General features: G+C 43.8%; 1 protein-coding gene across 3 annotated transcripts in view; it reads right to left on the reverse strand.

Moving 5' to 3' along the window:
* ADAM17 (ADAM metallopeptidase domain 17) overlaps positions 1 to 27,913 on the reverse strand; it is a 102,768-nt gene that overhangs the window by 22,737 nt on the left and 52,118 nt on the right. For all 3 annotated transcript variants that reach the window (XM_069728076.1, XM_069728078.1, XM_069728075.1), the window contains exons 7-11: positions 10,025 to 10,167; positions 9,397 to 9,483; positions 4,085 to 4,198; positions 3,623 to 3,767; positions 2,948 to 3,036 (exon numbers count right to left, since the gene is read on the reverse strand). In XM_069728076.1, the coding sequence (XP_069584177.1) occupies positions 2,948 to 3,036; positions 3,623 to 3,767; positions 4,085 to 4,198; positions 9,397 to 9,483; positions 10,025 to 10,167 (578 nt within the window). The remainder of the gene's footprint in view (positions 1 to 2,947; positions 3,037 to 3,622; positions 3,768 to 4,084; positions 4,199 to 9,396; positions 9,484 to 10,024; positions 10,168 to 27,913) is intronic.

Genomic DNA, 27,913 nt, shown 5'->3' on the forward strand with positions numbered 1-27,913 from the left:
TGTGGTCGAAGAGTGATTGTATCGCTAGATGCACACAAGGCGTTTGACAGCGTCGAATGGGGGTACCTCTGGCAGGTGTTGGAATGTATGGGGTTTGGCCCGCAGTTTGTGGCCTGGATACAGCTGTTGTACTCATTACCATCCGCTAGAATTAGAGTAAATGGGGAGCTATCTCGTCCTATAGGGCTGGCTAGGGGTACTAGGCAGGGATGCCCGCTGTCACCCCTCCTGTTCGCGTTGGCTGTAGAACCTCTTGCTGCTAAGATTCGGCAGTCGGATGGGGTCCCTGGGTTTAGGTATGGCAAAGTAGAGGAAAAAATAGCGTTATATGCGGATGATGTTTTGCTGTTCCTGGAGGATCCAGACAATTCACTAAGAGGGGCCGTTGAAATTGTTGAGAGATTTGGTACTGTGTCGGGACTAACAATTAATTGGGATAAGACGGTTCTTTTTAGAGTGGATGACGTAGGAGAGAATGTGAGTGAGGATGTTGGGGATGAGAGGCTGAAGGTGGTTTCCCAATTTAAATATCTTGGAATATGGATCTCGGTGCCGGTGGCGGAGTTTCTGCAAAGAAATTTGACTCCTGTTATGGGGGTACTCAAGGCAAAGGTAGACGCCTGGAATAAGCTACATCTATCGGTCGTCGGTAGGGTAAACCTTATTAAAATGGTCCTTATGCCTAAAATTCTTTATGTTATGCATAACGCACCAATTTGGATCCCTCGGGGGAAGTTCAGGCAGATTAATGCCCTCTTTAGAAGTTTGATATGGGGTAGACAATATCCACGTATTAGCTTGGAGACGCTTCAACGACCCAAGGAAGATGGTGGTTTGGCTTTGCCCAACCCGGAAATATACTTCCTTGCGGCCCAGAGCCAGCATTTGAAGGGCTGGGCGCGAGGGGCGTCATCCAGCGCAGTACAACAGCTATTGGAAGAGGTGACGGACCGACGACCGATGGCCAGGTGTTTGGAGGACGGCTCATTGGGCGCGCTGGGGAAAATATACCCAACCCTGTTCCTGATTCGTAAATTATGGAATAGACTAAGGCAGATTCGTGGGGTTACAGGGTTGACTAAATTCACACCGATATGGTCTAACCACAACTTAAAGGATTTTGAGGCCCTGGGAGGATTGATGGAATGGCAGAATAAGGGAATTTGCTTTGTTCACCAGATAATCCAGCAGCAGGAGCTGAAGTCCTTTTCCCAATTGCAGGAAGAATTTGGTTTGCGATCCACAGGGGAATATCAGTATGCGCAGATGAGACATGCCTTTAGAGCTCAGAATAAGAAGGCTGATATCAGGGTTCAAGATGATATAGTGTTGGAGTATGTGTGTGGTGAGGGTACTACAAGGGGAGTTATTTCCACTCTGTATAAGGACCTTATGCACACATTTCTGCTAGATTTCCCTATAAAGGCGAGAGCTAAGTGGGAGAGAAAAGTGGGGCCGATGGAAAATGAAACCTGGGAATCGGTGATGGAGTGGGTTCCGCGACTATCCTTGAGTGAACCATATAGGCTCTCGCAGCTATACATTCTGCATAGGGTATATAAATCTCCGGAAGTGCTATACAAAGCGGGATTGCGTGCCAATTCTGAGTGTCCGAGGTGTGCGAGTGAGAATGCAGGAATATATCACATGATGTGGACGTGTCCGAGACTGGCTGCCTTTTGGGTGGTGGTTTTGAGCCGGGTTGAAGCAGCATATAAGTGCAGAGTTGTTAGAGACCCGATAGTATGTGTGCTGGGATATGTGGAAGAAATTGGAGTTGACAATACTTGGAAGATTGCAATCGCTAGGCTACTCTACATGGCCAGGAAAGTAATAGCACGAAACTGGATAAACGCGGAACCACCTGTGAGAAGGGAATTTCTCCAATATGTTCAACATGGTCTAAAATTGGAAAAGGGGGTGTACAGTAAAAGGGGGAAAATAGAACTCTTTAATAAAATATGGTCTCCTTGGCTTGATTTGGATTGAGGAGTATAGGCGTCGTGTTTCCTAAGACCTGGAAGAGGATAAATTACAAGAGGCAGATAATGCCTCGGTGGGGTGGAGATTGAGACTGAGCTGTCTTATGGGGGAGGGGGGTAGTTGGGGTAATGTTGGGGTTTATTAAAGTAAGAAAATGTGTATCTGATATAATGCAATGTAAATGGCATTCTGTTGTTCTCTTTTTTTTATATTGTTAATAAAAATCTATTTAAATTAAAAAAAGGAAAGTGACCCCTACAGAACAGCAAATATTGGTCTATTGGAAAGCCCGGTGCCCAGTGTGAAAAATTAATGCATTTTTTACATTTAGAGAAAATCACGGAACATTAAAATAATATATTTTTTTATTAGTTTTAAAGCGACTGTCACTCCCTCCAGCCGTTAGAAACTAAAAGAGCCACCTTGTGCAGCAGTAATGCTGCATTCTGACAAGGTGGCGCTTTTAGTTATTAGTGCAGTTAAAGCCAAAATAAAGTGTTTTATAATTTCGCCAAAATACCTTTCTTTAGACAGGGATGCAGGTCCTAACCCCCCTGCTGCAAACGCCACACTTCAGTCACTCAAATCTTCTTTGGTGCTGGGCGCCGCCCCCTCCGCGCTGTTTTCCAATCAAATCCGGTGCCTGCGCTGTTTAGTACTGGCTGGGGCAGGCACAGTGAGCGCTGCCCGTCTGACCTCACATGCAGTCTTGCAGACTGCGCCTGTGCGGCCACCCAGCTAGTGAATCCCAGCCCCGCACTATGCATAATGCATAACACACTGCTGGGCCACCTTGTCAGAATGCTGCATTACTGCTGCACAAGGTGGCTCATTTAGTTTCTAACGGCTGGAGGGGGTGACAGTCGCTTTAAAATAAAAACCTTATTCAATTTAAATAATAAATCACTTTCTAAATATATATATATACATATTTACACACACTTTTAAGTGGGTCTGGCTCTACCTTTGTAAGGATGGTTTTTCCGTAGTTTTTTGTACTTGTCAAACCGGTGTTCAAGAAAATGGATTTCTGTGAGGACTCACTTCTGTACGCTGCGGGAATAGAGAGGAGATCACGTCAGGCGACACTTCAGTCAGAGCAGAATATAGAAGAAAAAAGCTACCAGTGTGTGTGAGACAAAGGACTGGAGGAGACGTCTCCAGTCACGGGCGGACAATACCAAGCACAAAGCAGCGTCTGCTGGAGGGTCGGGCTGCACCAACAACAGTGCTGGGCATGTGCTGCAGAGACACGGCGATGGCCGAAACCACGGCTGCTGGAAACACAGACAGTATATGGAGTGTGGGGATGAAGGTCGTCTGTACTTTAGCTGGCGGCAGGACTGACTAATGTGTATGGAGGAGATCAGATTCTCCCTAGAAGGATTGGACATGTTGGATTGTAATATGTCTGATCCACTGTCCAAAAAGTCAGGTCTGGTAGCGGCTTATCCACCTCTGCCCATAACACATGCGTGCGCAATCAAAATGATAGGTCAGGAGGAATAGCGGTGCCACAAACCATAGAAGGGTACTGACCGATCTTTAATTTAATGAGGATCTGGTGAATAAATAATAGAATGGAAACTTTCGGATACAAAGTACAGAAATAACCCTACAAGAGCGAACTGTCACTCACCTTTAGGGCAGATTCCACCATGAGTGTTTGGCTTGTGGGACCCAACGTAGGCCAGTCCTAGAGTCCCCATGTCAAAGTCCTGATAGGTGAAGAGGTGAGCCAGACAGACCGTGGAGGCCTTGTCCGATATGTCATGGCTGAATTGCTGCAAACAACAAACTCACGTGACTGACCGTACTACACAATATGCCATTTCCCCAGCCGTGGGAATATATGTATGTGTATATGCATGTACAATGGGAAATCTCCCAACAAGCAAGATAATGGTGTCCATAGGGTGTCATTAGTCGGACGGGGGCCATGGTTTGGAAGCCATTTATTTTCTATTATTTGGGATTGATATTTGTGGCCTCGGAACCAATTCCAAGTCTCTCATAGACTTACGTCCCCCATTATCAATGACCCTGGCGGGGGGCACTGTGCACAGCAGGGTCCTCAGGCGGCCCTGATGAAGCCCCTCACCTCCAGCAGCTGCTTCACATCCCAGGCGTCCTTGTTCTCGTTCGGATAGTTCTTTGCCATGTTATAGTGCAGCTTGGAGCCCGTCACATTCTCTGGTTCCTTGTGAACAATGATCTACATAAATAAAGGGACGAGTATAAAAATGCGGAGATTAATCAGGCAGTAGAGGTGCCTGATAGCGGCAGCCTTATCGGCAGTACACACAGCAGATTGTTCAGCCTCCTCCCTGCCATCTCCATGTCTGCTCATCCTGCCTCTTCCTAGGAATATTGTCATTCAGTCGCCTCCTGATCCCAGCCTTCTGCTCGGCAGCTCATTATTTTGTGCCAACAACATCACCCGTTTCTGCTGTGCCATCTGCGCCCAGACTCCTCTGCTGCAGGCTCGGAATAAACACCGCATGGTGCAGCAGACAGTGATCATCGTCAGCCATTACGTCTCTACCATTATCCTAACCGTGCAGCAAATGTGTCCTTATAGTGGCGCCGAATCCCCCCTGCCAGGTCCCCGGAGCAGCCATCACAAGCACACACTTACTGGGCCCAGGAGCTTTAAAAGCTGCAACACCGCCATTTTTTATAATGGTGTCCCACATTTATATTTAAATATATATATATATATATATATATATATATATATATATATATATATATATATATATATATATATATATATATATATATATATATATATATATATATATATATATATATATATATATATATATACTCCACCTGCCCTATATGTACCATAGTAGTCTCCTCCTGCACTATATGTACCGTAGTAGTCTCCACCTGCACTGTATGTACCGTAGTAGTCTCCACCTGCACTGTATGTACCGTAGTAGTCTCCACCTGCACTGTATGTACCGTAGTAGTCTCCACCTGCACTGTATGTACTGTAGTAGTCTCCACCTGCACTGTATGTACCGTAGTAGTCTCCACCTGCACTGTATGTACCGTAGTAGTCTCCACCTGCACTATATGTACTGTAGTAGTCTCCACCTGCACTATATGTACCATGGTAGTCTCCACCTGCACTATATGTACTGTAGTAGTCTCCACCTGCACTATATGTACTGTAGTAGTCTCCACCTGCACTATATGTACCGTAGTAGTCTCCACCTGCACTATATGTACCATGGTAGTCTCCACCTGCACTATATGTACCGTAGTAGTCTCCACCTGAACTGTATGTACCATGGTAGTCTCCACCTGCACTATATGTACTGTAGTAGTCTCCACCTGCACTATATGTACCGTAGTAGTCTCCACCTGCACTATATGTACCATGGTAGTCTCCACCTGCACTATATGTACCATGGTAGTCTCCACTTGCACTATATGTACCGTAGTGGTCTCCACCTACACTGTATGTACTGTAATGGTCTCCTCCCGTACCACATGTACCATATATTCACACATACAATACATACATATACACACGCACGCTTCTATCCATTTGCTGGAGTTGTGCCTAAGGGCCAGTAGACTACGAGCATCCAGTATTGACCATCGGCCTAGTTCCTTGTGCTCATGGATTTCTTCAGTATCTCAATCTTTGGATGATATTATGTACAGTAGATTGCGAGATATTCAAAGTTTTTTGCAATTTTATGTTGAGGAAATTATTCCGCAACTTTTTAGATGCAGTTGTTCAGATTGGTGACCTCTGACCATCTTTGCTTTTGTGAGACTCTGCCTCTCTAACATGCTCTTTTTATACACAGTCCTGTGACTCAGCTGAAAATGGACGTTCCAGCTGTTATTCATCAGTACCACTTACGGTACTTTTTCAGTCTTTTGTTAACCTGGTCCCAACTTTTTTTGAGAGGTCTTGCTGCCGTTCGTTTCTAAATGGAGTTATTAATTTTCAAATGAAATGGATGAATTCTGATATGCCTTCTGTTTTCCATTCTTGTTTTCTTAATTTTTTTTTTTTTTTACACAGTGTCAACTTTTTTTTGGAATGAGGTTTGAAGATGCTTTTAAGTAAAGAGGAAAAAAATGTCCATTTCTTCTAAAAAAGAATGTATTAGGCCATGTTCACACCATCCTTTTTTTCATGCGGAATCGCCGCGATTTTCCCGCTGCGGGTCCGCAGCTGTTTTCCATGCAGGGTACATTACAATGTACCCTATGGAAAACAGGAACTGCTGTGCCCACATTGCGGAAAATCGCGAAAAAAGCCGCGCTGAATAGCCGCGGTAAAAAAGAAGTACCATGTCACTTCTTTTTGCGGAACTGCAGCGGTTCTGCACCCATAGACCTCCATTGTGAGGTCAAACCCGCAGTAAAACCCGCAGATGAAAAAAATATCTGCGGGTTTTCTGCGGTTTGTGGTGCAGAACCGCTGCAGTGTGGCTGCCCCCCCGTGCCCCAATCCCACCCCCCCATGCTCCAATGCCACACCCTCCCCCCCCCCCCCCCCCGTGCTCCGACGCCCCCCGTGCCCTCATCTCTCCCCCTTATACTTACCCAGCCTCCCGGTGTCCGTCCGGCCGTCTTCTCCCTGGGCGCCGCCATCTTGCAAAATGGCGGGCGCATGCGCAGTGCGCCCGCCGAATCTGCCGGCAGGCAGATTCGTTCCAAAGTGCATTTTGATCACTGAGATATAACCTATCTCAGTGATCAAAATAAAAAAAATAGTAAATGACCCCCCCCCCTTTGTCACCCCCATAGGTAGGGACAATAAAAAAAATTAAGAATTTTTTTTTTTTCCCACTAAGGTTAGAATAGGGTTAGGGTTAGGGTTAGGGTTAGGGGTAGGGTTAGGGGTAGGGTTAGGGTATTTTCAGCCATTTTAACCCTAAAAAACTTCCTAGAAAACACACAGACTCTGCATAGAAAACTGCATAAAAAAAACGCATCAAAAAACGCATCAAAAAAGCACCAAAAAAAGGACCTGCGTTTTCTGCCAAGAGCTGCGTTTTTTAGTCCTGAAAAAAAAGGAGGGAAATCAGGAACGTGTGAACATAGCCTTAATCCTGTTTTTATTTTCTAATTGTAAAATTTTTCATTGTATTTTTTGGATGCAATTAACTTGGACGTCTTCCAAATTCTTACAAGGAGTGGCTCAGTCCAAGGGAAAAAAAAAAAAAATCAGGTGAATGACCCCATAGCATAACATTGGTCCGACTGAGATCCGATGTTTTGTCAGATTGCACTCGGACGAAAATTATGGTGGCGTTAGCGAGCACTAATCCCGAGAATAGAGATCTGAAATATTAAGAAGTCCCATAGAGAAATAATGTGGCTGGGGCCGACCATTCCAAAAGTGAATAACAGAGCCTCGTTCTCGGGCTGGGTGGAGGGTCCTAATATTCGGACCCCCAGGCATCCGCAATTAATCACTTATCCAGAGGATTGGTGATAACTAGTAATGATTGGGATAACCCTATTTGACTGGCGGGAAGGGTACTGATCGCCTAAAGGTTAGGTAATACCTAATTAACAGCTCCATTTTAATCCAGAATTCCCTCTTTAGGCTGGAAACACACGTTATCGATGCCATTTTTTTTTTAGTGTGTTTTTTTTTTAAACTAGGTCTGTTTTCAGCATGAAGAAGTACTACAAGTCTTTCCTTTATATTTTACGTCCATGCTGGATCCACGTACGGCATGGGGACTCCAACTTTGCACACATGGGGCAGGTATAAGGGTATAAGGAAGGGTTTTCATGATTTTATATCAATGCTAAATCTAGAAATGCAAAGTATCTTGGTAAGATTACTGCCAATAATCACCAATAGTAAATATAGATAACCATGCATATAAATTAATAAAAAAAATTTAATTTACGGCTGGGGCAGAATCTACACCTTTTTATAAAAAATAAAAAAAAAATACTGCATTAAATAAAAAAACTATCCACCATTGTCCTGTATAGTGAGGACAGCCTTTTCTTTGCACCGAGCATAAGAATCATCAGTTGTCCATAAATTATTAAATAGGATTCCCAGCAACAAGGAACCTCCAATGCGACACGAGACCCCTGTAATGGGGCGTCAGACGTTACAGCTGCCGGGTGACATCATGTCGCTGGATGCCAGACAGGAAAGATCCCACAGGACATGGTGACTTTAGGTTGGAGATAGACAGGCCGTGCGTGTGGCCAAGGGTTCCGTTGCTACATCGCAGCAGTTTGCAAGGGAGTGGGGACTCTGCAAAGGAAAAAATTGGAATCATTTGGATTTTTTGGCAATTTGCTTGTCGCGGAATTTTACGGGTTACGGTGCAACCTTATTCACTTGCATTGCGCCATGGTGCAGCTGCGGCATGTTGCGATCTTTAGCTGCGCGACCCGTGTCACTGCGGTGTAACCCCAGCATGGTTTTCAAAGATATATCCAACAATCTGGTGCAGGAATACAGAACAGTCCAGCAGAGGTGGAAGCACTGGTGAAAGCATGGCCTAGAATGCGTCAGGTTATACAGCGCTTTACCAGGATCCTGGAAAACTAAAGGTGTTGCATTGTGGTGCGGCTTTGCGATATTGCATCTAATGGATTTCCTAATGTTTTCTACCATGACTGCAACACAGCACCACAATTGTTTCCATGTGTGTTAGATTTTCTGCAGCTTGTCACAAATTGTACAATCCATACTCGCCATAGACTTCAATGCATGTCAGACGCAGTTACGACATGTCTGAGAATTGGAAGTACCTTTCATTATATATAGTAAAATTGCAGCTGTAAAATAGTTGTACGGAACACGACTTGGTGTAACCCCAGCCCAGTAAGTAGCAGGTGTTGCACTGTCTATTGCAGGCTGCAGAAGGAGCTAACTGAGGATCCATCAGTAAGCGCATTCTGAGGGTCTGAAATTAGCATTTGTAAATCTTTACCCGTTTTTTTTAGCTCCTCTCTGCTGATTTTTTGACAACAGACTATATCAACGATGAATGTGCAGGGAAGAAAAAAGACTACAAAAGCCAAACTGTGCAACATTCTAAATTAAACCCAATTGCAAAATAATTTTTAGTCCTAATACAAGCAATTAAAAAAAAAAAAATTTGCTGAGCAACCGACAAGTTTTTTCCACCACTTTTACATGCCTGTCGCCACCAATCTATCACAGTGGTACTCTTTGAGCGCTTTTTCTGTCGCTTTTTAGTTCCTGCCTACGTAATGAAATGCGTGCCATGCAGAGGCACAGCGAAGCTCCGTACACTTCTATGAGAGCTGTACTGTGGCTGCTGTATAGATCCGTAGTATATTTGTATCGAGGCTTTTTAATGCCAATTGTCTTAACCCCTTGCAGTCCTGGGATGAGGGCACCACCGCTGGTATAGACGGCTAATCACAACACACCTGTTCGATCTGGACCCCATATCCCTTCCACTGAGAATCCCACGATGTGTTCCGGTATATGTCGTCCACCCGGTCAATCAACTCAATCTACAATTGGCAAGAAAAAATAATGAATTACGCTGGTAAAAACAGGAGTACAGATCGGAGCATAGAAGATGTAAGAAAATAATGAAAATCCACTTTAGTGCAAATATGACTTCATGAACAAGTAATTACTAATGGTATCAAATGAATTTGAAGGGTGTAATACTTCATTTCCCCTGCGGTGGCGCTGCAGGCAAAATGAACAACATCTTCAAGGTTTTCCCACAAATTTCTACTAAATCGCTTGGGGTCCTGACATGGACTTGTGCTGATTGTCAAGAGCAGAGGTGTCAAACTGCATTCCTCGAGGGCTGCAAACAGGTCATGTTTCCAGGATTTCCTTGTGTTGCACAGGTGATAATTTAATCACCTGCACAGAATGATTCCATCACCTGTGCAATACTAAGGAAATCCTGAAAACATGACCTGTTTGCAGCCCTCGAGGAATGCAGTTTGACACCTCTGGTCAAGAGACCCTTCTTATAAAATAGAGATGCTACATAGCGGAGAAGCCCTTTAAACGCAAAGGCAGATGATTACTTGCCAAATAATTGATGGTGGTGCTTTCTTCCTTCCGCCCCATGTATTTGTAGAAGCGATGATCGGCCACCACCAGCATCTTACAGGTGTTCTTATTAGGATCGGGAGGAGCTTTTTGCCTTTTCTCGCGATGTAAATGTTCGGGATCTGAATACAATAGAAACAAATGCTCATCATTACTGGCAATGGCTTAGTAACGATAAACAAAAGGGGTTATAGAAAAACAGCCACCAAAATATTAATATACGGTACATATCATTGTGTTTGCACCCAAAATTGTATGCAATTTGCTTCATTTCCTTGTAGTAAATGCTCTGCACCGAGTTTATCAATGTTTTGCTGCCATTTAAGAGTTTTTAACTGTATAAAATTGACAATTGGAAGAGGGGTTGAATTCCTTGGTGCCACCTGTTGTAGGAAGTAGGGATCCTAAAGGTCACTATCGACCTTTTTAACAAGTCTTGCTATATGACTTGGGATAAAAGCCAAATCGGAATCCTAATTTGCATACACGATGTTTCGGGGTGTTGCCCCTCAGCAGTGCAAAGTGTGAGATCTGATTTGGCTAGGTGACAGGCTCTGGACTGAGGTCTAAGGGGGAATGTTTCTCCTTGCAGACAGGGACATACCGTCCCTGGAACGCCAATGTAAGGATGCTTATATATTGGCATGCCACGGCCGGTATGTCACTCTCCACATAGAGAAACGTTACTTTATAAAAAGGTGTGGAGCAAATACATTTCTATTGCAACCTAAATGTTTAGCAGGTTGCGATTTGTGCAAATTCCACACATTGGTCTCCGGCTCATTGCTAACATCGGGAGGTGTACTAAACATAAGGAAAACCTAATAGAGTTCATTAACTTAAAGGGGTTGTCACCGAAACAAAATGCAGCACCTATTCAAAATGATAGGTGATAAATGAAAGATCGCTGCGGGTCTAAACCAATGGGACCAGCACCAACCAAGAGAATGAGGGCCCCAAAGTCCCTTGTGTTAGTGAGCATGTGCAACCACTGCTCCATGGACGGCCTACAGAGGCAGTGGTCACACATGCCCACCACTATCCCATCCACAAACCTGACTTGTCTCCTCCATTTTTTTTCGAACGCTGGTGGATGCAGCAATCAGTTCCCGGGGAATCAAACATACCGTAGTTATAGCCTTGAAGTGCAGACATTTTTTACAACATCTATTACCGAGTTACTGAGTCCAACTACATACACTTATACCACAAGGTTACAGAGCAAGAAGAAGTTACTGGGCCGGCGGCTGGCTAAATACAGCTGCCGGCAAAACCACGGTGGTCTCTGGGAATCTGACCAGGCCCCGGATAAAAGGTCATCAAGGGCCGTAAGTGGCCCCCACCACTGTATTAGACCAATGTCGCTATCGGGGGGTTCAGCCAACAATCTGATGTGCACAGGAGCCTCGGACAGATGACCTCTGGGTAGAGAAGGATCCAGCCTACCAATACCTACCAGCGGCACTCTCATAGAGAGCACAGGAGCGCTCTGCTGAGTGAGTGCTCCTGTGTATAGGGGTCTGGGAGATAGTTGTTGGCCAAACTATGGTTTGGCCAATTCTTTAGCCGACAGCTATCTAATGTGTATGGGGGGCTTTAGTGTTCCCGCGTTCCGGCAGTAGTGCAATTTCAAATTCTGCACAACTGGACCAGATAACCCCTCAAAACGTGATAAATACATATGTAATCTCCCACCTTCATAGTGCCTACCTGTATTAAGCAGCGTTTGGTAAGGGCTCTTGCTAGTAGTCTCCAAGAGCTGTAAACTACAACTCCCAAGATGTTCCGGCACATGTACTTTTGCAACAGTTGAGAAGCCTCAAGTCAGGGTTGCATTAGATATTACACAGGCCGATAATTGGCTAAACCACTGGCCGGTATAAACACAGCAGCAATGAGAGTAAATAACATTTATGCCATTGTTGGTAGCATATATCACTGTGTAAACTAAATGTGCTGCTGACAAAATCCCATGGGAATCCATTTACACTGGCAGAATTATGCCCAAAATTAGCACCAATAGGCGATATGCTAAGCCACTTAGCTCTTGTTTAATGATGAACTATGACTTGTTCAAAAAACTGAGCAAAATACTTTGTAAAAATCCCTCAGCTCCCCTGATTCTGCTGCTATTTTTTTTTACATCACTTCATTGCAGAGATATCCACATTTGTTGCTTTTGTATGTGAAATCTCTGCTTGCAGAGCAATTCAGCAATTCTTCAGAGTCCACTCTGGAGGCGTGTGCTTTCACTCCTCCCTCCTAGAAGCTGCCAATCACAGCTTAGCAGCATCTGAGACTCCTAGAACAGCTGCCAAGCTGTGATTGGCAGCGTCTGGGAGGGAGGAGTGAAAGCACACACCTCCAGAGAAGACTCTGAAGAAACACCCGGTTGCACTACAAGCAAAGATTTCACATACTGTGCTCCGAAAATAACGTGTCTCTACAATGGAGAAACAAAGCTCTAAACGGAAAATAGTGGCAGAGTCAGGGGAACGCAGGGATTTGTTTTAACGCATTTCACTCAAGAGGGTTTTTGAGCTTGCACAAAGAATTATTTCCTATACAGATCCCAAGCAGCTAAAGCCATGAAGGAGCTGTCTGTATCCCCCATGGATGTCTGGTACAGCAGGGACAGGAATGTGTATTTTGAGGAGCGGGGGCAGACGTATTGCCTTTGTACAAAAGCGGAACTTTCTATTTCTGTTAAAAAGTGTGTAAATTAGGACGTGAATGTCACAGAGAGGCCTAACTCTCAGGATAATCCACTATAACCCAGAAGGTATGGCCGCTCCTAATTGGTAGCCGTCTGCCGAATAAAATATTCATAGACGTCACATAACGGTGCACGAACCAAGTGACCTACTACAACTGCCCCTCATCATGCCCCTTATCTACTATATAATTGTCTAAGGGTCACTTCCATCTTTCTGTCCTTCTGTCCGTCTGTCTTTCACAGATATTCATTGGTCGCGGCCTCTGTCTGTCATGGAATCCAAGTCACTGATTGGTCTCGCCAGCTGCCGGTCATGGCTGCCGCGACCAATCAGCGACGGCCACAGTCCGATTAGTCCCTCCCTACTCCCCTGCAGTCAGTACCCGGCGCCCGCTCCATACTCCCCGCAGTCACCGCTCACACAGGGTTAATGCCAGCGGTAACGGACAACGTTATGCCGCGGGTAACTCACTTCGTTACCGCTGCTATTATTCCTGTGTGTCCCCAATTTTTTACTATTGATGCTGCCTAGGCAGCGTCAATAGTAAAAGGATCTAATGTTAAAAATAATTTAAAAAAATTAAAAAATCACTATATACTCCCCTTCTGCCGCCTTTCCCGCTCCTCGCGACGCTCTGGTAACCGCTCCATGCAAGCGGCAGGTTCCGGTGGCAAGGATGGTATGCGACAAAGACCTGCCATGACGTCACGGTCATGTGACCGCGACGTCATCACAGGTCCTGCGCGAGAAGGACCTGCCATGACGTCACAGTCATGTGACCGCGACATCATCACGGGTCCTGCGCTACCAACCCTGGGACCGGAAGCTGCCGAGTGCACCGCACACAGGCGACATGACTACAAGGGCTACCTCAGAAGGCGAGTATGTTTATTTTTTTATTTTTTAACCTGTGACATACGTGGCTGGGCAATATACTACGTAGCTTGAAACCAGCAGGACACCAAGGAGAGCAGACGTGTCTGTCTGCTCTCTGCTGGATGAGGACAATAAGGCGCCGTGCTAGTGGCAGCCCATTGCAGCAGCAATAGTTTTGTTTTGTTTTATTTTGTTTTGTTTTATTTTACTTTATTTTGGAATTATTTTTGTTATGCGTGAACCTTTTTTTCTTTCTGAACCTCAGTTTTTGGTACTCCTAAGGAATTTCTTTTCCCCAGTACCTTCTCCTTCTGAACTTGGATCCGCTGGAATGCTTCCCTTGGATTTATGCTGAACCCTTGGATTTCCCCTTGGCTGGTTGCTTCTGGGATCCTCTGATTTGTTTCCCCTGGATGCATACTGCTACCCTCTGCTTTCTGGATGTATGCTTTTGATCCTTGGCTCCCCTGGAAGGTTTCCCTTGGATGTTTGCTGCTACCCGCAGCTATCTGGATTTACAGTGCATTTGTGATCACCTTGCAACCTAGGACTGGTATTATACGCACCTACTGCCAGGCGGCCACTACCTGTCTGGGAATTGGTACAGTTATGTCTGGAGGCGTGCACTGTATGCCTCCCTACACGGACAGGCTTAGTGCGACTAACATGGGCAAGGTTTTGATTGATGTCCCTAAGTCTGTTCATAAACGTGTTGCTTACTCAAGGGGCCGACTTCTGGAGCTGCGCAGGCTAATGCCTTCTCCTGCGGTGGGTAGACCACGTGTCCCGTGTGAGGTAAGGCGACCCTACAGAGGCTGCAGAGCGGGCAAAAAACTTAAGGCAAGGCGAAGACGGTTCAAACCTGTAGTTCCGTCCATCATCATGGGGAATGTTCAATCACTGGGTAATAAGTCGGATGAACTGCTGGCATTAATACGGACCCAGAGGGAATACAAGGAATGCAGTTTGATGTGTTTTACTGAAACATGGTTACGTGGCGAGATCCCAGACTCAAGTGTTTCAGCACCAGGATTTCACATGGTCCGGGCGGATAGAGACACTATGAAGAGCGGCAAAAAAAAGGGCGGTGGAGTTATACTCTACATAAACAATGGTTGGTGCAATCAGGGGCATGTGACAGTAAGGGAGCGCCATTGTTGTCCGAACATTGAATTGCTAGCTGTTGGCCTCAGACCTTACTATATTCCTAGAGAATTCTCGCTTGTTACTGCAATAGTGTTGTACATACCACCAACTGCAAACCATGAGGCTGCAGGTGAAGTGCTGTCAGGAGTCATTGCTCGGCTCCAGATGAAACACCCCAACTCGCTTACTGTAATCTCTGGCGATTTTAACCGGGCTAAAATTTCTACTGCGGTGGCTACTTGGTGAGCTGGCTTTTTTTCTTCTTTGCTAAAATTTCTACTGCCTTACCTAAATTCTATCAATTTGTGAAATGTACAACACGTGACAATATTACTTTAGACTTACTCTATGCGAATGTCAAGAATGCTTATTCATCGTCTACCCTGCCGCCCTTGGGGAAGTCTGATCACAATCTTGTACTATTGTCACCAGTCTACCAACCTGTTGTTAGAAAACAGCCGGCTACCTTTAAATCAGTTAGAATGTGGTGTCCAACAAATGAACAGGCTTTGCAGGATTGCTTTCATCTTACAGACTGGGATGTGTTGCTTGGGACAATGGACGAGTATACAAATGTTAATGAAGTGGTTGGTAGAGTGACTGACTACATTAACTTCTGCACTGATATGTTGGTGCCAGCTAAAAAGATTAGGTGTTTTGCAAACAACAAGCCATGGATAACAAAGGAATTGAAGCATTTGCTCAACAGGAAAAAAACGGCATTTAAAGTAGGTGACAAAGAGGAAATTAAAATGATACAGCATGAATTGAAGCATAAAATAAAGGAGGCCCAGGAAGCCTTCAGAATTAAACTTGAAAAGAAACTGTCCCACAATAATACCAGAGAGGTTTGGGCAGGAATGAAATTACTGACTGGGCTTAAGCTGAGGCCTGAAAATCCTGATGGAAATCTAGACAAGGCTAATGAGATGAACGAGTATTTCAACAGGTTCAGCAGTACATGTGCACTGCCAACTAATAGTGGAGGGGACCTGGGTGCAAATTCTGCAACATCGATATTGGAGGATGAGCAGACCTATTTTAGAGTATCCGAAAATGAGAGAAGGCAGTTTAAGTCACTTAACATTGGTAAAGCAGCAGGACCAGATGGGCTCAGCTCACGTGTCCTTAAAGTTTGTGCAGACCAGCTGTGTACTGTCTTTACGCGCCTATTTAATGGAAGTATACAAACACAGAGGGTACCTGTGTTATGGAAAACTTCCTGTCTGGTGCCGGTACCCAAGACTTCTTCTCCTGCAACCCTAAATGACTATCGTCCTGTAGCCTTAACATCTCATGCTATGAAGGCCTTGGAAAGATTAGTGCTTGCTCACTTAAGACCGAGGGTCAATGCTTTTATCGATCCCCTTCAGTTTGCTTACCGACATAGATTGGGGGTGGATGATGCTATCCTTTCTCTGTTACATAGGGTACATTCATTTCTGGAGATTGACGGAACCACGGTGCGAGCGATGTTCTTCGATTTCTCGAGTGCATTTAACTCCCTGCAGCCACTTTTACTACACAAAAAGATGACTGATATGAAGGTTGAGGAGGGGATTAGAAATTGGATAACTGACTACCTATCAGATCGGCCACAGTTTGTACAGATGGGAGCAGTGGTGTCAAGCAGATTATTGAGCAGTGTAGGTGCCCCCCAGGGAACGGTGCTTGCGCCCTTTCTATTCACACTGTATACTTCAGACTTTCAGTATAAATCTGAACTTTGCCACCTTCAAAAATTTTCGGATGACTCCGTGGTTGTGGGATGCATTAGGGGAGATCAGGGGGATGAGGAATATAGAAGTGTGGTGTCGAATTTCGTGGATTGGTGCAATGGTAACTATCTACAACTAAATGTTAAGAAAACTAAGGAGTTGGTGGCCAACTATAGCAGGATAAAGATGGAATGCTTACCGATCACTATTGCTGGTCAGGAGGTAGAGCAGGTGGAGAGTTACAAATATTTGGGGGTCCATTTGGATAGCAAACTGGACTGGAGATGCCACTCAGAGTTTGTCTACAAGAAGGGGATGAGCAGATTGTATTTCCTAAGGAAACTGAGGTCTTTTAATGTGTGCAGCAAAATGTTAGAAATGTTCTACCAATCTGTAGTGGCAAGCGCCATCTTTTTTGCAATCACATGCTGGGGTAGTAGTGTGCGGGCCTCTGATGCTAATAAGCTGAATAAGATTATCAAGAAGGCAAGTTCTGCTGTGGGCTGCAAGCTGGACTCTTTTGGGGAGGTAGTGGAGAAAAGAACTCTGAAAAAGTGTATGGCAATTATGAACAATAATGCACATCCATTATATGAGCTATTCATGAGACAGAAGAGCACCTTCAGCAACCGGCTAATACTTCTGAGGTGTAAGAAGGAAAAATATAGGAAATCGTTTGTGCCAACTGCCATGGGGATGTACAACAATAACACTAGGGTTAAACCACCAAGGTGAATGTCTACTTATTTCTCTACATTTCAGTTCACTCGTTGTGTATGTCCTATTCTAATCTATAATGTATAATGTTCTTCTGTCAACTCCACTGTCATGTCAACTATGGAATTCCATTATGATTTTTATGATTTAAGTTGTGCTGCTATGATACCATAATTTCCCACGGGATCAATAAAGTGTATCGTATCGTATCGTAGCTGGGCAATATACTACGTCGCTGTGCAATATACTACGTGGCTCTGTGCTGTATACTACGTCACTGGGCAATATACTACGTGGCTGGGCAATATACTACGTAACTGGGCAATATACTACGTGGCTGGGCAATATATTACGTGGCTCTGTGCTGTATACTACATCGCTGTGCAATATACTACGTGGCTCTGTGCTGTATACTACGTAACTGGGCAATATACTACGTGGCTGGGCAATATACTACGTGGCTGGGCAATATACTACGTGGCTGGGCAATATACTACGTGGCTGGGCAATATACTACGTGGCTGGGCAATATACTACGTGACTGAGCAATATACAGTGGGGCAAAAAAGTATTTAGTCAGTCAGCAATAGTGCAAGTTCCACCACTTAAAAAGATGAGAGGCGTCTGTAATTTACATCATAGGTAGACCTCAACTATAGGAGACAAACTGAGAAAAAAAAATCCAGAAAATCACATTGTCTGTTTTTTAACAATTTATTTGCATATTATGGTGGAAAATAGGTATTTGGTCAGAAACAAACAATCAAGATTTCTGGCTCTCACAGACCTGTAACTTCTTCTTTAAGAGTCTCCTCTTTCCTCCACTCATTACTTGTAGTAATGGCACCTGTTTAACCCCTTAGTGACCGAGCCAAATTTTTGAAATCTGACCAGTGTCACTTTATGTGGTAATAACTCTGCAACGCTTCAACAAATCCCAGTGATTTTGAGATTGTTTTTTCGTGACACATTATACTTTATGATATTGGTACATTTTGTTCAACATTTTTTGTGTTTATTTATAAAAAATATCAAAAATTTGAGAAAAATGTTAAAAAATTAGCAATTTTCTAAATTTGAATGATTATCCCTTTAATCCAGATAGTCATACAACAGCAAACCATTAATAAATAACATTTCCCACATGTCTGCTTTACATCAGGACCATTTGTAAAATATTATTTTATTTTGTTAGCAGTTTAGGAGGTTTAAAAATGTAGCAGCAATTTTTCATTTTTTCAAAGAAATTTACAAAATTTATTTTTTTAGGGACTTATCCATGTTTGAAGTGACTTTAGGGGTCCCATATATTGGGAAACCCCCAAACGTGATACCATTTTAAAAACAGCACCCCCTGACATATCAAAAACTGCGGTCAGGTAGTTTATTAACCCTTCAGGTGCGTTACAGGAATTAATGCAAAGTGGTATGATAGGAATGAAAATGTGTATTTTTACCACCTAAATGTCTCTAACTTCTAAACAGATTACTACAGCCGTCAGACTCTAAGGCCGCTATTTGGCCATGAATTGCCATGGCAAACATCAGGACAACAAAATCATGATATGAGGGTACCAATTGGGACAAAGAAGAAGCCCCCACGCTCTGTTAACCATTTAGAATGATGTAGTCACTATTGACAGCAGCATCTAAGGGGTTAAACAGATTTAGATGGTGCAAATACTGATCGTGGCTGGTACAGCAAGTTGTCAGCTATAGTGTAAAACTGACAGATGCTGGATTGTCACCTGTATGGGGAGGCTATTCTCTTATATCTCAGGTCAGTTAAAAGGCGTATTGGCGGTCATTAAGGGGTTAAACTTGTTATCAGTATAAAAAGACACCTGTGCACACCCTCAAACAGTCTGACTCCAAACTCCACTATGGTGAAGACCAAAGAGCTGTCAAAGGACACCAGAAACAAAATTGTAGCCCTGCACCAGGCTGGGAAGACTGAATCTGCAATAGCCAACCAGCTTGGAGTGAAGAAATCAACAGTGGGAGCAATAATTAGAAAATGGAAGACATACAAGACCACTGATAATCTCCCTCGATCTGGGGCTCCACGCAAAATCCCACCCCGTGGGGTCAGAATGATCACAAGAACGGTGAGCAAAAATCCCAGAACCACGCGGGGGGACCTAGTGAATGAACTGCAGAGAGCTGGGACCAATGTAACAAGGCTTACCATAAGTAACACACTACGCCACCATGGACTCAGATCCTGCAGTGCCAGACGTGTCCCACTGCTTAAGCCAGTACATGTCCGGGCCCGTCTGAAGTTTGCTAGAGAGCATTTGGATGATCCAGAGGAGTTTTGGGAGAATGTCCTATGGTCTGATGAAACCAAACTGGAACTGTTTGGTAGAAACACAACTTGTCGTGTTTGGAGGAAAAAGAATACTGAGTTGCATCCATCAAACACCATACCTACTGTAAAGCATAAAGTCAGAAAAAATCACTGCACTCGTATGGTTTTCAAATGCATTAATTGGAAAGTTTATTTAAATTGGTTTAAAAAGGAGATAATAGGCGAATTGACGTTTCGGCCAACCCGTGGCCTTGTTCACAAAACCGCTGTAACAAGCAAAGAAACAAAACAATATTACAAACAGGTAAATATATACATATATACAATTATACAAAAGGGGCAAAGAATCCATATCGAGATCGATGAGCTGCCTTTGGACATATTATGAAGAGACCAAGACTAAAAAATCATGTTATACAATGCTGGGATATACAAAATGGGATATACAAAAAAAGAGAAAAACTGAATTAGCAAAGAACGGTACTGGAGGAAGAACATACCCTGTTAGAACTCTGTTGTATATAAAGAAGGATCCTTTACTTTGTGTTGAGTCATACAAAAATGGTATGGAGGTATACCTAAAAAGAACAATATAGCATAAGATAGCAGCTAGGGTCCTACATCCACCAGGTAGCGGGCCAACACAGACCTCGTGGGGTTTATCCAGAGGTGCAAAACGGACATCCCTACATAGTATAGTGTTGACTAAGTACCCTGCATAGTGCCCAGTTAAATATATCCCAAGTGCAAATCAAGATACTGACCTAGCGAGGACGCTAGACAACGTGTGCCCACGCACAAAAGCCGTATCCTGCGGCCGGAACAAATCTTGTGGCTGAAATATATGCGCATATATGAGGATGAGGCATAAACTTTGTATACTGGCTCGATTGTAAAATATGAGGTCACTGTAATACCTGGACTGTGGGTATAGTGAGCAAAAATATATCAGGTACTGTTCGTCCCGTATGTTCTGATATGTCCTCAAGGTCACATAGAGATATAGTGCTGTGGGCAGAGCAGAGGGGAGTATACATGTTGGAACAAACCTTATGTAGGGAATGATAAGTAGGACAATTCAGTTCGTGACAATGCTAGATACCTATGTTAAGTACGCATACAGTGGACCCAATGTGTTCTGGTGAGTTCTCATAGAGAAGACCCTCCTTAGGCATATGGTATGCTGCCAGTGGATGAAGGAATCTCGTCCCTGTTAGGGGAGATAATAGTACAGGCTAAAGTAACTTCACATAGTCATGTGACACTTATCTGATGGTGGCGCTGTAGTCTCACGTTTCAGTTATCGTGCAGGCAGGGCACAAGCGTTGGTGGCGTAGTGGAGGAGGCCGACACAATCCTGTGTCTAGGCAGTGGAACGCTCCATGGGGTGCGTGGTGCCCGGCGTTATATTTGATTCCCCAGCCGGTCTTGTGACCGGAAGTATACGGGGACGCCGGCGCCTGCGCAGGAGATGCCCATTATTGGCGCTTGCGCACATAGCCTCATACTTGGCGTTTGTATACGGCGCCTGCATCTGCATGAATTGTGTGTGTGAGAGAGACTAGAGTGCGGCGCCTGCGCAGATCCTATCAGGCAGAGGGCTCGTGCGTGTCAATTGGAGGGGCGGTGCCTGAACGTTATGTTATGCAGCCCCACTTGTTGATCAGATCGGCGCCTGCGCAGATCTTGTCAGGCAGAGCGCTCGTGCATGTCAGTGGGGGGGGGAAGGCGGCGCCTGTGTGTTATGTTATGTGGTCCCACTCGTTGGTCAGGTCGGCGCCTGCGCACAACGCACCAGGCAGAGATCTAACGCCTGGACGTCATGTTCTGTAGCCACACCAGTCAGAGCTAAGCTGTTGAGAAGTGCCTGTATGGATGCCTATGATTAAATAGTATAGTGTCTAGTTAATTCTTATTCAAAGATAAGAGAAAAAGGCAAAAAAGGAGGGACAATGACCGGCAATCCTTCAGGATTTGATAGGCACTTACCTAAACACACCCCTAATAGGTATAAGAAGGCACATAACTATAGCATATATGATCACAATTGATATAGTATAATGACATTTATAATGGTAGGAGTCCAAACAAAAAGAAATAAATAAGAAATAAAAGAAATGAAAAAGAAAAGGAAAATAAGGAAAAAATGGGAATATATTGACTACTAAACAATTTAGCTGATAATAATGAAAATTATGGGTGAAAATCATGAAAAGGATGAAATAAAAGAAATGCAAACCTAAATATAAGATAAAAAAAAAAAATTAAAAAAAAAATAAATAAAAATATAAAAAAATAAAGAATAAAAAAATGAAGATGAAAAATAAAAATAAGAAGATATAAAAATTGAAAATCTGGAACTGATATAAGGAAACTTATAAAAAGGAGACTAATGGGGTATGCGTCTTACCATCCAAAACGCGTTTATCATATAGGTTGGTTGTGCAAAGAGTCAATTGGCCTATATGGGAGAGAAATTAAGTTAGCCAGTCAATCTCGCGGTTTAAGCCACGTGGATGTAGAGTGTCGAGTGTGTAGATCCAAAAGGTCTCACGCTGTTTCAATAATTTAACATGATTCCCTCCTCGCCTAGGACGAGGGACCTTTTCTAAGACTTGGAATCTTAATTGTGCTACGTTGTGGTTGGCTTCTTTGAAGTGAAGGGGGAGGGAGAGCCATACTTTACCGCAACGAATCGTCGATTTATGGTTAGAGATACGGTCTCTAACTGCTTGGGTAGTCTCCCCTACGTAAAGTAACCCACAAGGGCACTTTATAATGTACACCACAAAGTTCGTTTCACACGTGTAATAATCCTTGATTTTATAAGATTTGCCTGTCCTTGGGTGTACCACTTCACTACCCTTAATCACATTTGAGCAGCTCATGCAACCCAAACATGGGAAGGTCCCTGTACGTTTCTGTCCCGAGAGCGTTCTATGTGTCGGTGTCTTTTGAGTGCCCAGATCTGCTTTGACAACCCTGTCCCTTATGTTCTTGGGCCTTCATATCAGGGCACATTGGCCACTCTTAAATAAAGCGTACCCCACCATCCCCATATTTAAAGAACCCCCCCCTGATGTGTACAAGAAGGCCCAAGAACATAAGGGACAGGGTTGTCAAAGCAGATCTGGGCACTCAAAAGACACCGACACATAGAACGCTCTCGGGACAGAAACGTACAGGGACCTTCCCATGTTTGGGTTGCATGAGCTGCTCAAATGTGATTAAGGGTAGTGAAGTGGTACACCCAAGGACAGGCAAATCTTATAAAATCAAGGATTATTACACGTGTGAAACGAACTTTGTGGTGTACATTATAAAGTGCCCTTGTGGGTTACTTTACGTAGGGGAGACTACCCAAGCAGTTAGAGACCGTATCTCTAACCATAAATCGACGATTCGTTGCGGTAAAGTATGGCTCTCCCTCCCCCTTCACTTCAAAGAAGCCAACCACAACGTAGCACAATTAAGATTCCAAGTCTTAGAAAAGGTCCCTCGTCCTAGGCGAGGAGGGAATCATGTTAAATTATTGAAACAGCGTGAGACCTTTTGGATCTACACACTCGACACTCTACATCCACGTGGCTTAAACCGCGAGATTGACTGGCTAACTTAATTTCTCTCCCATATAGGCCAATTGACTCTTTGCACAACCAACCTATATGATAAACGCGTTTTGGATGGTAAGACGCATACCCCATTAGTCTCCTTTTTATAAGTTTCCTTATATCAGTTCCAGATTTTCAATTTTTATATCTTCTTATTTTTATTTTTCATCTTCATTTTTTTATTCTTTATTTTTTTATATTTTTATTTATTTTTTTATTTTTTTATCTTATATTTAGGTTTGCATTTCTTTTATTTCATCCTTTTCATGATTTTCACCCATAATTTTCATTATTATCAGCTAAATTGTTTAGTAGTCAATATATTCCCATTTTTTCCTTATTTTCCTTTTCTTTTTCATTTCTTTTATTTCTTATTTATTTCTTTTTGTTTGGACTCCTACCATTATAAATGTCATTATACTATATCAATTGTGATCATATATGCTATAGTTATGTGCCTTCTTATACCTATTAGGGGTGTGTTTAGGTAAGTGCCTATCAAATCCTGAAGGATTGCCGGTCATTGTCCCTCCTTTTTTGCCTTTTTCTCTTATCTTTGAATAAGAATTAACTAGACACTATACTATTTAATCATAGGCATCCATACAGGCACTTCTCAACAGCTTAGCTCTGACTGGTGTGGCTACAGAACATGACGTCCAGGCGTTAGATCTCTGCCTGGTGCGTTGTGCGCAGGCGCCGACCTGACCAACGAGTGGGACCACATAACATAACACACAGGCGCCGCCTTCCCCCCCCCACTGACATGCACGAGCGCTCTGCCTGACAAGATCTGCGCAGGCGCCGATCTGATCAACAAGTGGGGCTGCATAACATAACGTTCAGGCACCGCCCCTCCAATTGACACGCACGAGCCCTCTGCCTGATAGGATCTGCGCAGGCGCCGCACTCTAGTCTCTCTCACACACACAATTCATGCAGATGCAGGCGCCGTATACAAACGCCAAGTATGAGGCTATGTGCGCAAGCGCCAATAATGGGCATCTCCTGCGCAGGCGCCGGCGTCCCCGTATACTTCCGGTCACAAGACCGGCTGGGGAATCAAATATAACGCCGGGCACCACGCACCCCATGGAGCGTTCCACTGCCTAGACACAGGATTGTGTCGGCCTCCTCCACTACGCCACCAACGCTTGTGCCCTGCCTGCACGATAACTGAAACGTGAGACTACAGCGCCACCATCAGATAAGTGTCACATGACTATGTGAAGTTACTTTAGCCTGTACTATTATCTCCCCTAACAGGGACGAGATTCCTTCATCCACTGGCAGCATACCATATGCCTAAGGAGGGTCTTCTCTATGAGAACTCACCAGAACACATTGGGTCCACTGTATGCGTACTTAACATAGGTATCTAGCATTGTCACGAACTGAATTGTCCTACTTATCATTCCCTACATAAGGTTTGTTCCAACATGTATACTCCCCTCTGCTCTGCCCACAGCACTATATCTCTATGTGACCTTGAGGACATATCAGAACATACGGGACGAACAGTACCTGATATATTTTTGCTCACTATACCCACAGTCCAGGTATTACAGTGACCTCATATTTTACAATCGAGCCAGTATACAAAGTTTATGCCTCATCCTCATATATGCGCATATATTTCAGCCACAAGATTTGTTCCGGCCGCAGGATACGGCTTTTGTGCGTGGGCACACGTTGTCTAGCGTCCTCGCTAGGTCAGTATCTTGATTTGCACTTGGGATATATTTAACTGGGCACTATGCAGGGTACTTAGTCAACACTATACTATGTAGGGATGTCCGTTTTGCACCTCTGGATAAACCCCACGAGGTCTGTGTTGGCCCGCTACCTGGTGGATGTAGGACCCTAGCTGCTATCTTATGCTATATTGTTCTTTTTAGGTATACCTCCATACCATTTTTGTATGACTCAACACAAAGTAAAGGATCCTTCTTTATATACAACAGAGTTCTAACAGGGTATGTTCTTCCTCCAGTACCGTTCTTTGCTAATTCAGTTTTTCTCTTTTTTTGTATATCCCATTTTGTATATCCCAGCATTGTATAACATGATTTTTTAGTCTTGGTCTCTTCATAATATGTCCAAAGGCAGCTCATCGATCTCGATATGGATTCTTTGCCCCTTTTGTATAATTGTATATATGTATATATTTACCTGTTTGTAATATTGTTTTGTTTCTTTGCTTGTTACAGCGGTTTTGTGAACAAGGCCACGGGTTGGCCGAAACGTCAATTCGCCTATTATCTCCTTTTTCACCAATTTAAATAAACTTTCCAATTAATGCATTTGAAAACCATACGAGTGCAGTGATTTTTTCTGACTTTATGACATATGGGATTTAACATCCCGTTCACTGGCACCGGGAACTATACTGATTGAGTGCTAGCTTTCATTTCTTCTCTAAAGTTACTGTAAAGCATGGTGGTGGAAACATCATGCTTTGGGGCTGTTTCTCTGCAAAGGGACTAGGACGACTGATCCGGGTACATGAAAGAATGAATGGGGCCATGTATCGTGAGATTTTGAGTGCAAACCTCCTTCCATCAGCAAGGGCATTGAAGATGAAACGTGGCTGGGTCTTTCAACATGACAATGATCCAAAGCACGCCGCCAGGGCAACGAAGGAGTGGCTTCGTAAGAAGCATTTCAAGGTCCTGGAGTGGCCTAGCCAGTCTCCAGATCTCAACCCTATAGAAAACCTTTGGAGGGAGTTGAAAGTCCGTGTTGCCAAGCGAAAAGCCAAAAACATCACTGCTCTAGAGGAGATCTGCATGGAGGAATGGGCCAACATACCAACAACAGTGTGTGGCAACCTTGTGAAGACTTACAGAAAACGTTTGACCTCTGTCATTGCCAACAAAGGATATATTACAAAGTATTGAGATGAAATTTTGTTTCTGACCAAATACTTATTTTCCACCATAATATGCAAATAAAATGTTAAAAAAAACAGACAATGTGATTTTCTGGATTTTTTTTCCTCAGTTTGTCTCCCATAGTTGAGGTCTACCTATGATGTAAATTACAGACGCCTCTCATCTTTTTAAGTGGTGGAACTTGCACTATTGCTGACTGACTACTTTTTTGCCCCACTGTACTACGTGGCTGGGCAATATACTACGTGGCTGGGCAATATACAGTGGGGCAAAAAAGTATTTAGTCAGACAGCAATAGTGCAAGTTCCACCACTTAAAAAGATGAGAGGCGTCTGTAATTTACATTATAGGTAGACCTCGACTATGGGAGACAAACTGAGAAAAAAAAATCCAGAAAATCACATTGTCTGTTTTTTTAACAATTTATTTGCATATTATGGTGGAAAATAAGTATTTGGTCAGAAACAAACAATCAAGATTTCTGTCTCTCACAGACCTGTAACTTCTTCTTTAAGAGTCTCCTCTTTCCTCCGCTCATTACCTGTAGTAATGGCACCTGTTTAAACTTGTTATCAGTATAAAAAGACACCTGTGCACACCCTCAAACAGTCTGACTCCAAACTCCACTATGGTGAAGACCAAAGAGCTGTCAAAGGACACCAGAAACAAAATTGTAGCCCTGCACCAGGCTGGGAAGACTGAATCTGCAATAGCCAACCAGCTTGGAGTGAAGAAATCAACAGTGGGAGCAATAATTAGAAAATGGAAGACATACAAGACCACTGATAATCTCCCTCGATCTGGGGCTCCACGCAAAATCCCACCCCGTGGGGTCAGAATGATCACAAGAACGGTGAGCAAAAATCCCAGAACCACACGGGGGGACCTAGTGAATGAACTGCAGAGAGCTGGGACCAATGTAACAAGGCCTACCATAAGTAACACACTACGCCACCATGGACTCAGATCCTGCAGTGCCAGACGTGTCCCACTGCTTAAGCCAGTACATGTCCGGGCCCGTCTAGAGAGCATTTGGATGATCCAGAGGAGTTTTGGGAGAATGTCCTATGGTCTGATGAAACCAAACTGGAACTGTTTGGTAGAAACACAACTTGTCATGTTTGGAGGAAAAAGAATACTGAGCTGCATCCATCAAACACCATACCTACTGTAAAGCATGGTGGTGGAAACATCATGCTTTGGGACTGTTTCTCTGCAAAGGGGCCAGGACGACTGATCCGGGTACATGAAAGAATGAATGGGGCCATGTATCGTGAGATTTTGAGTGCAAACCTCCTTCCATCAGCAAGGGCATTGAAGATGAAACGTGGCTGGGTCTTTCAACATGACAATGATCCAAAGCACACCGCCAGGGCAACGAAGGAGTGGCTTCGTAAGAAGCATTTCAAGGTCCTGGAGTGGCCTAGCCAGTCTCCAGATCTCAACCCTATAGAAAACCTTTGGAGGGAGTTGAAAGTCCGTGTTGCCAAGCGAAAAGCCAAAAACATCACTGCTCTAGAGGAGATCTGCATGGAGGAATGGGCCAACATACCAACAACAGTGTGTGGCAACCTTGTGAAGACTTACAAAAAACGTTTGACCTCTGTCATTGCCAACAAAGGATATATTACAAAGTATTGAGATGAAATTTTGTTTCTGACCAAATACTTATTTTCCACCATAATATGCAAATAAATTGTTAAAAAAACAGACAATGTGATTTTCTGGATTTTTTTTTCTCAGTTTGTCTCCCATAGTTGAGGTCTACCTATGATGTAAATTACAGACGCCTCTCATCTTTTTAAGTGGTGGAACTTGCACTATTGCTGACTGACTAAATACTTTTTTGCCTCACTGTACTACGTGGCTGGGCAATAT

Source organism: Ranitomeya imitator, chromosome 5 (assembly GCF_032444005.1).
Source record: "Ranitomeya imitator isolate aRanImi1 chromosome 5, aRanImi1.pri, whole genome shotgun sequence".
Taxonomy (NCBI): Eukaryota; Metazoa; Chordata; class Amphibia; order Anura; family Dendrobatidae; genus Ranitomeya; species Ranitomeya imitator.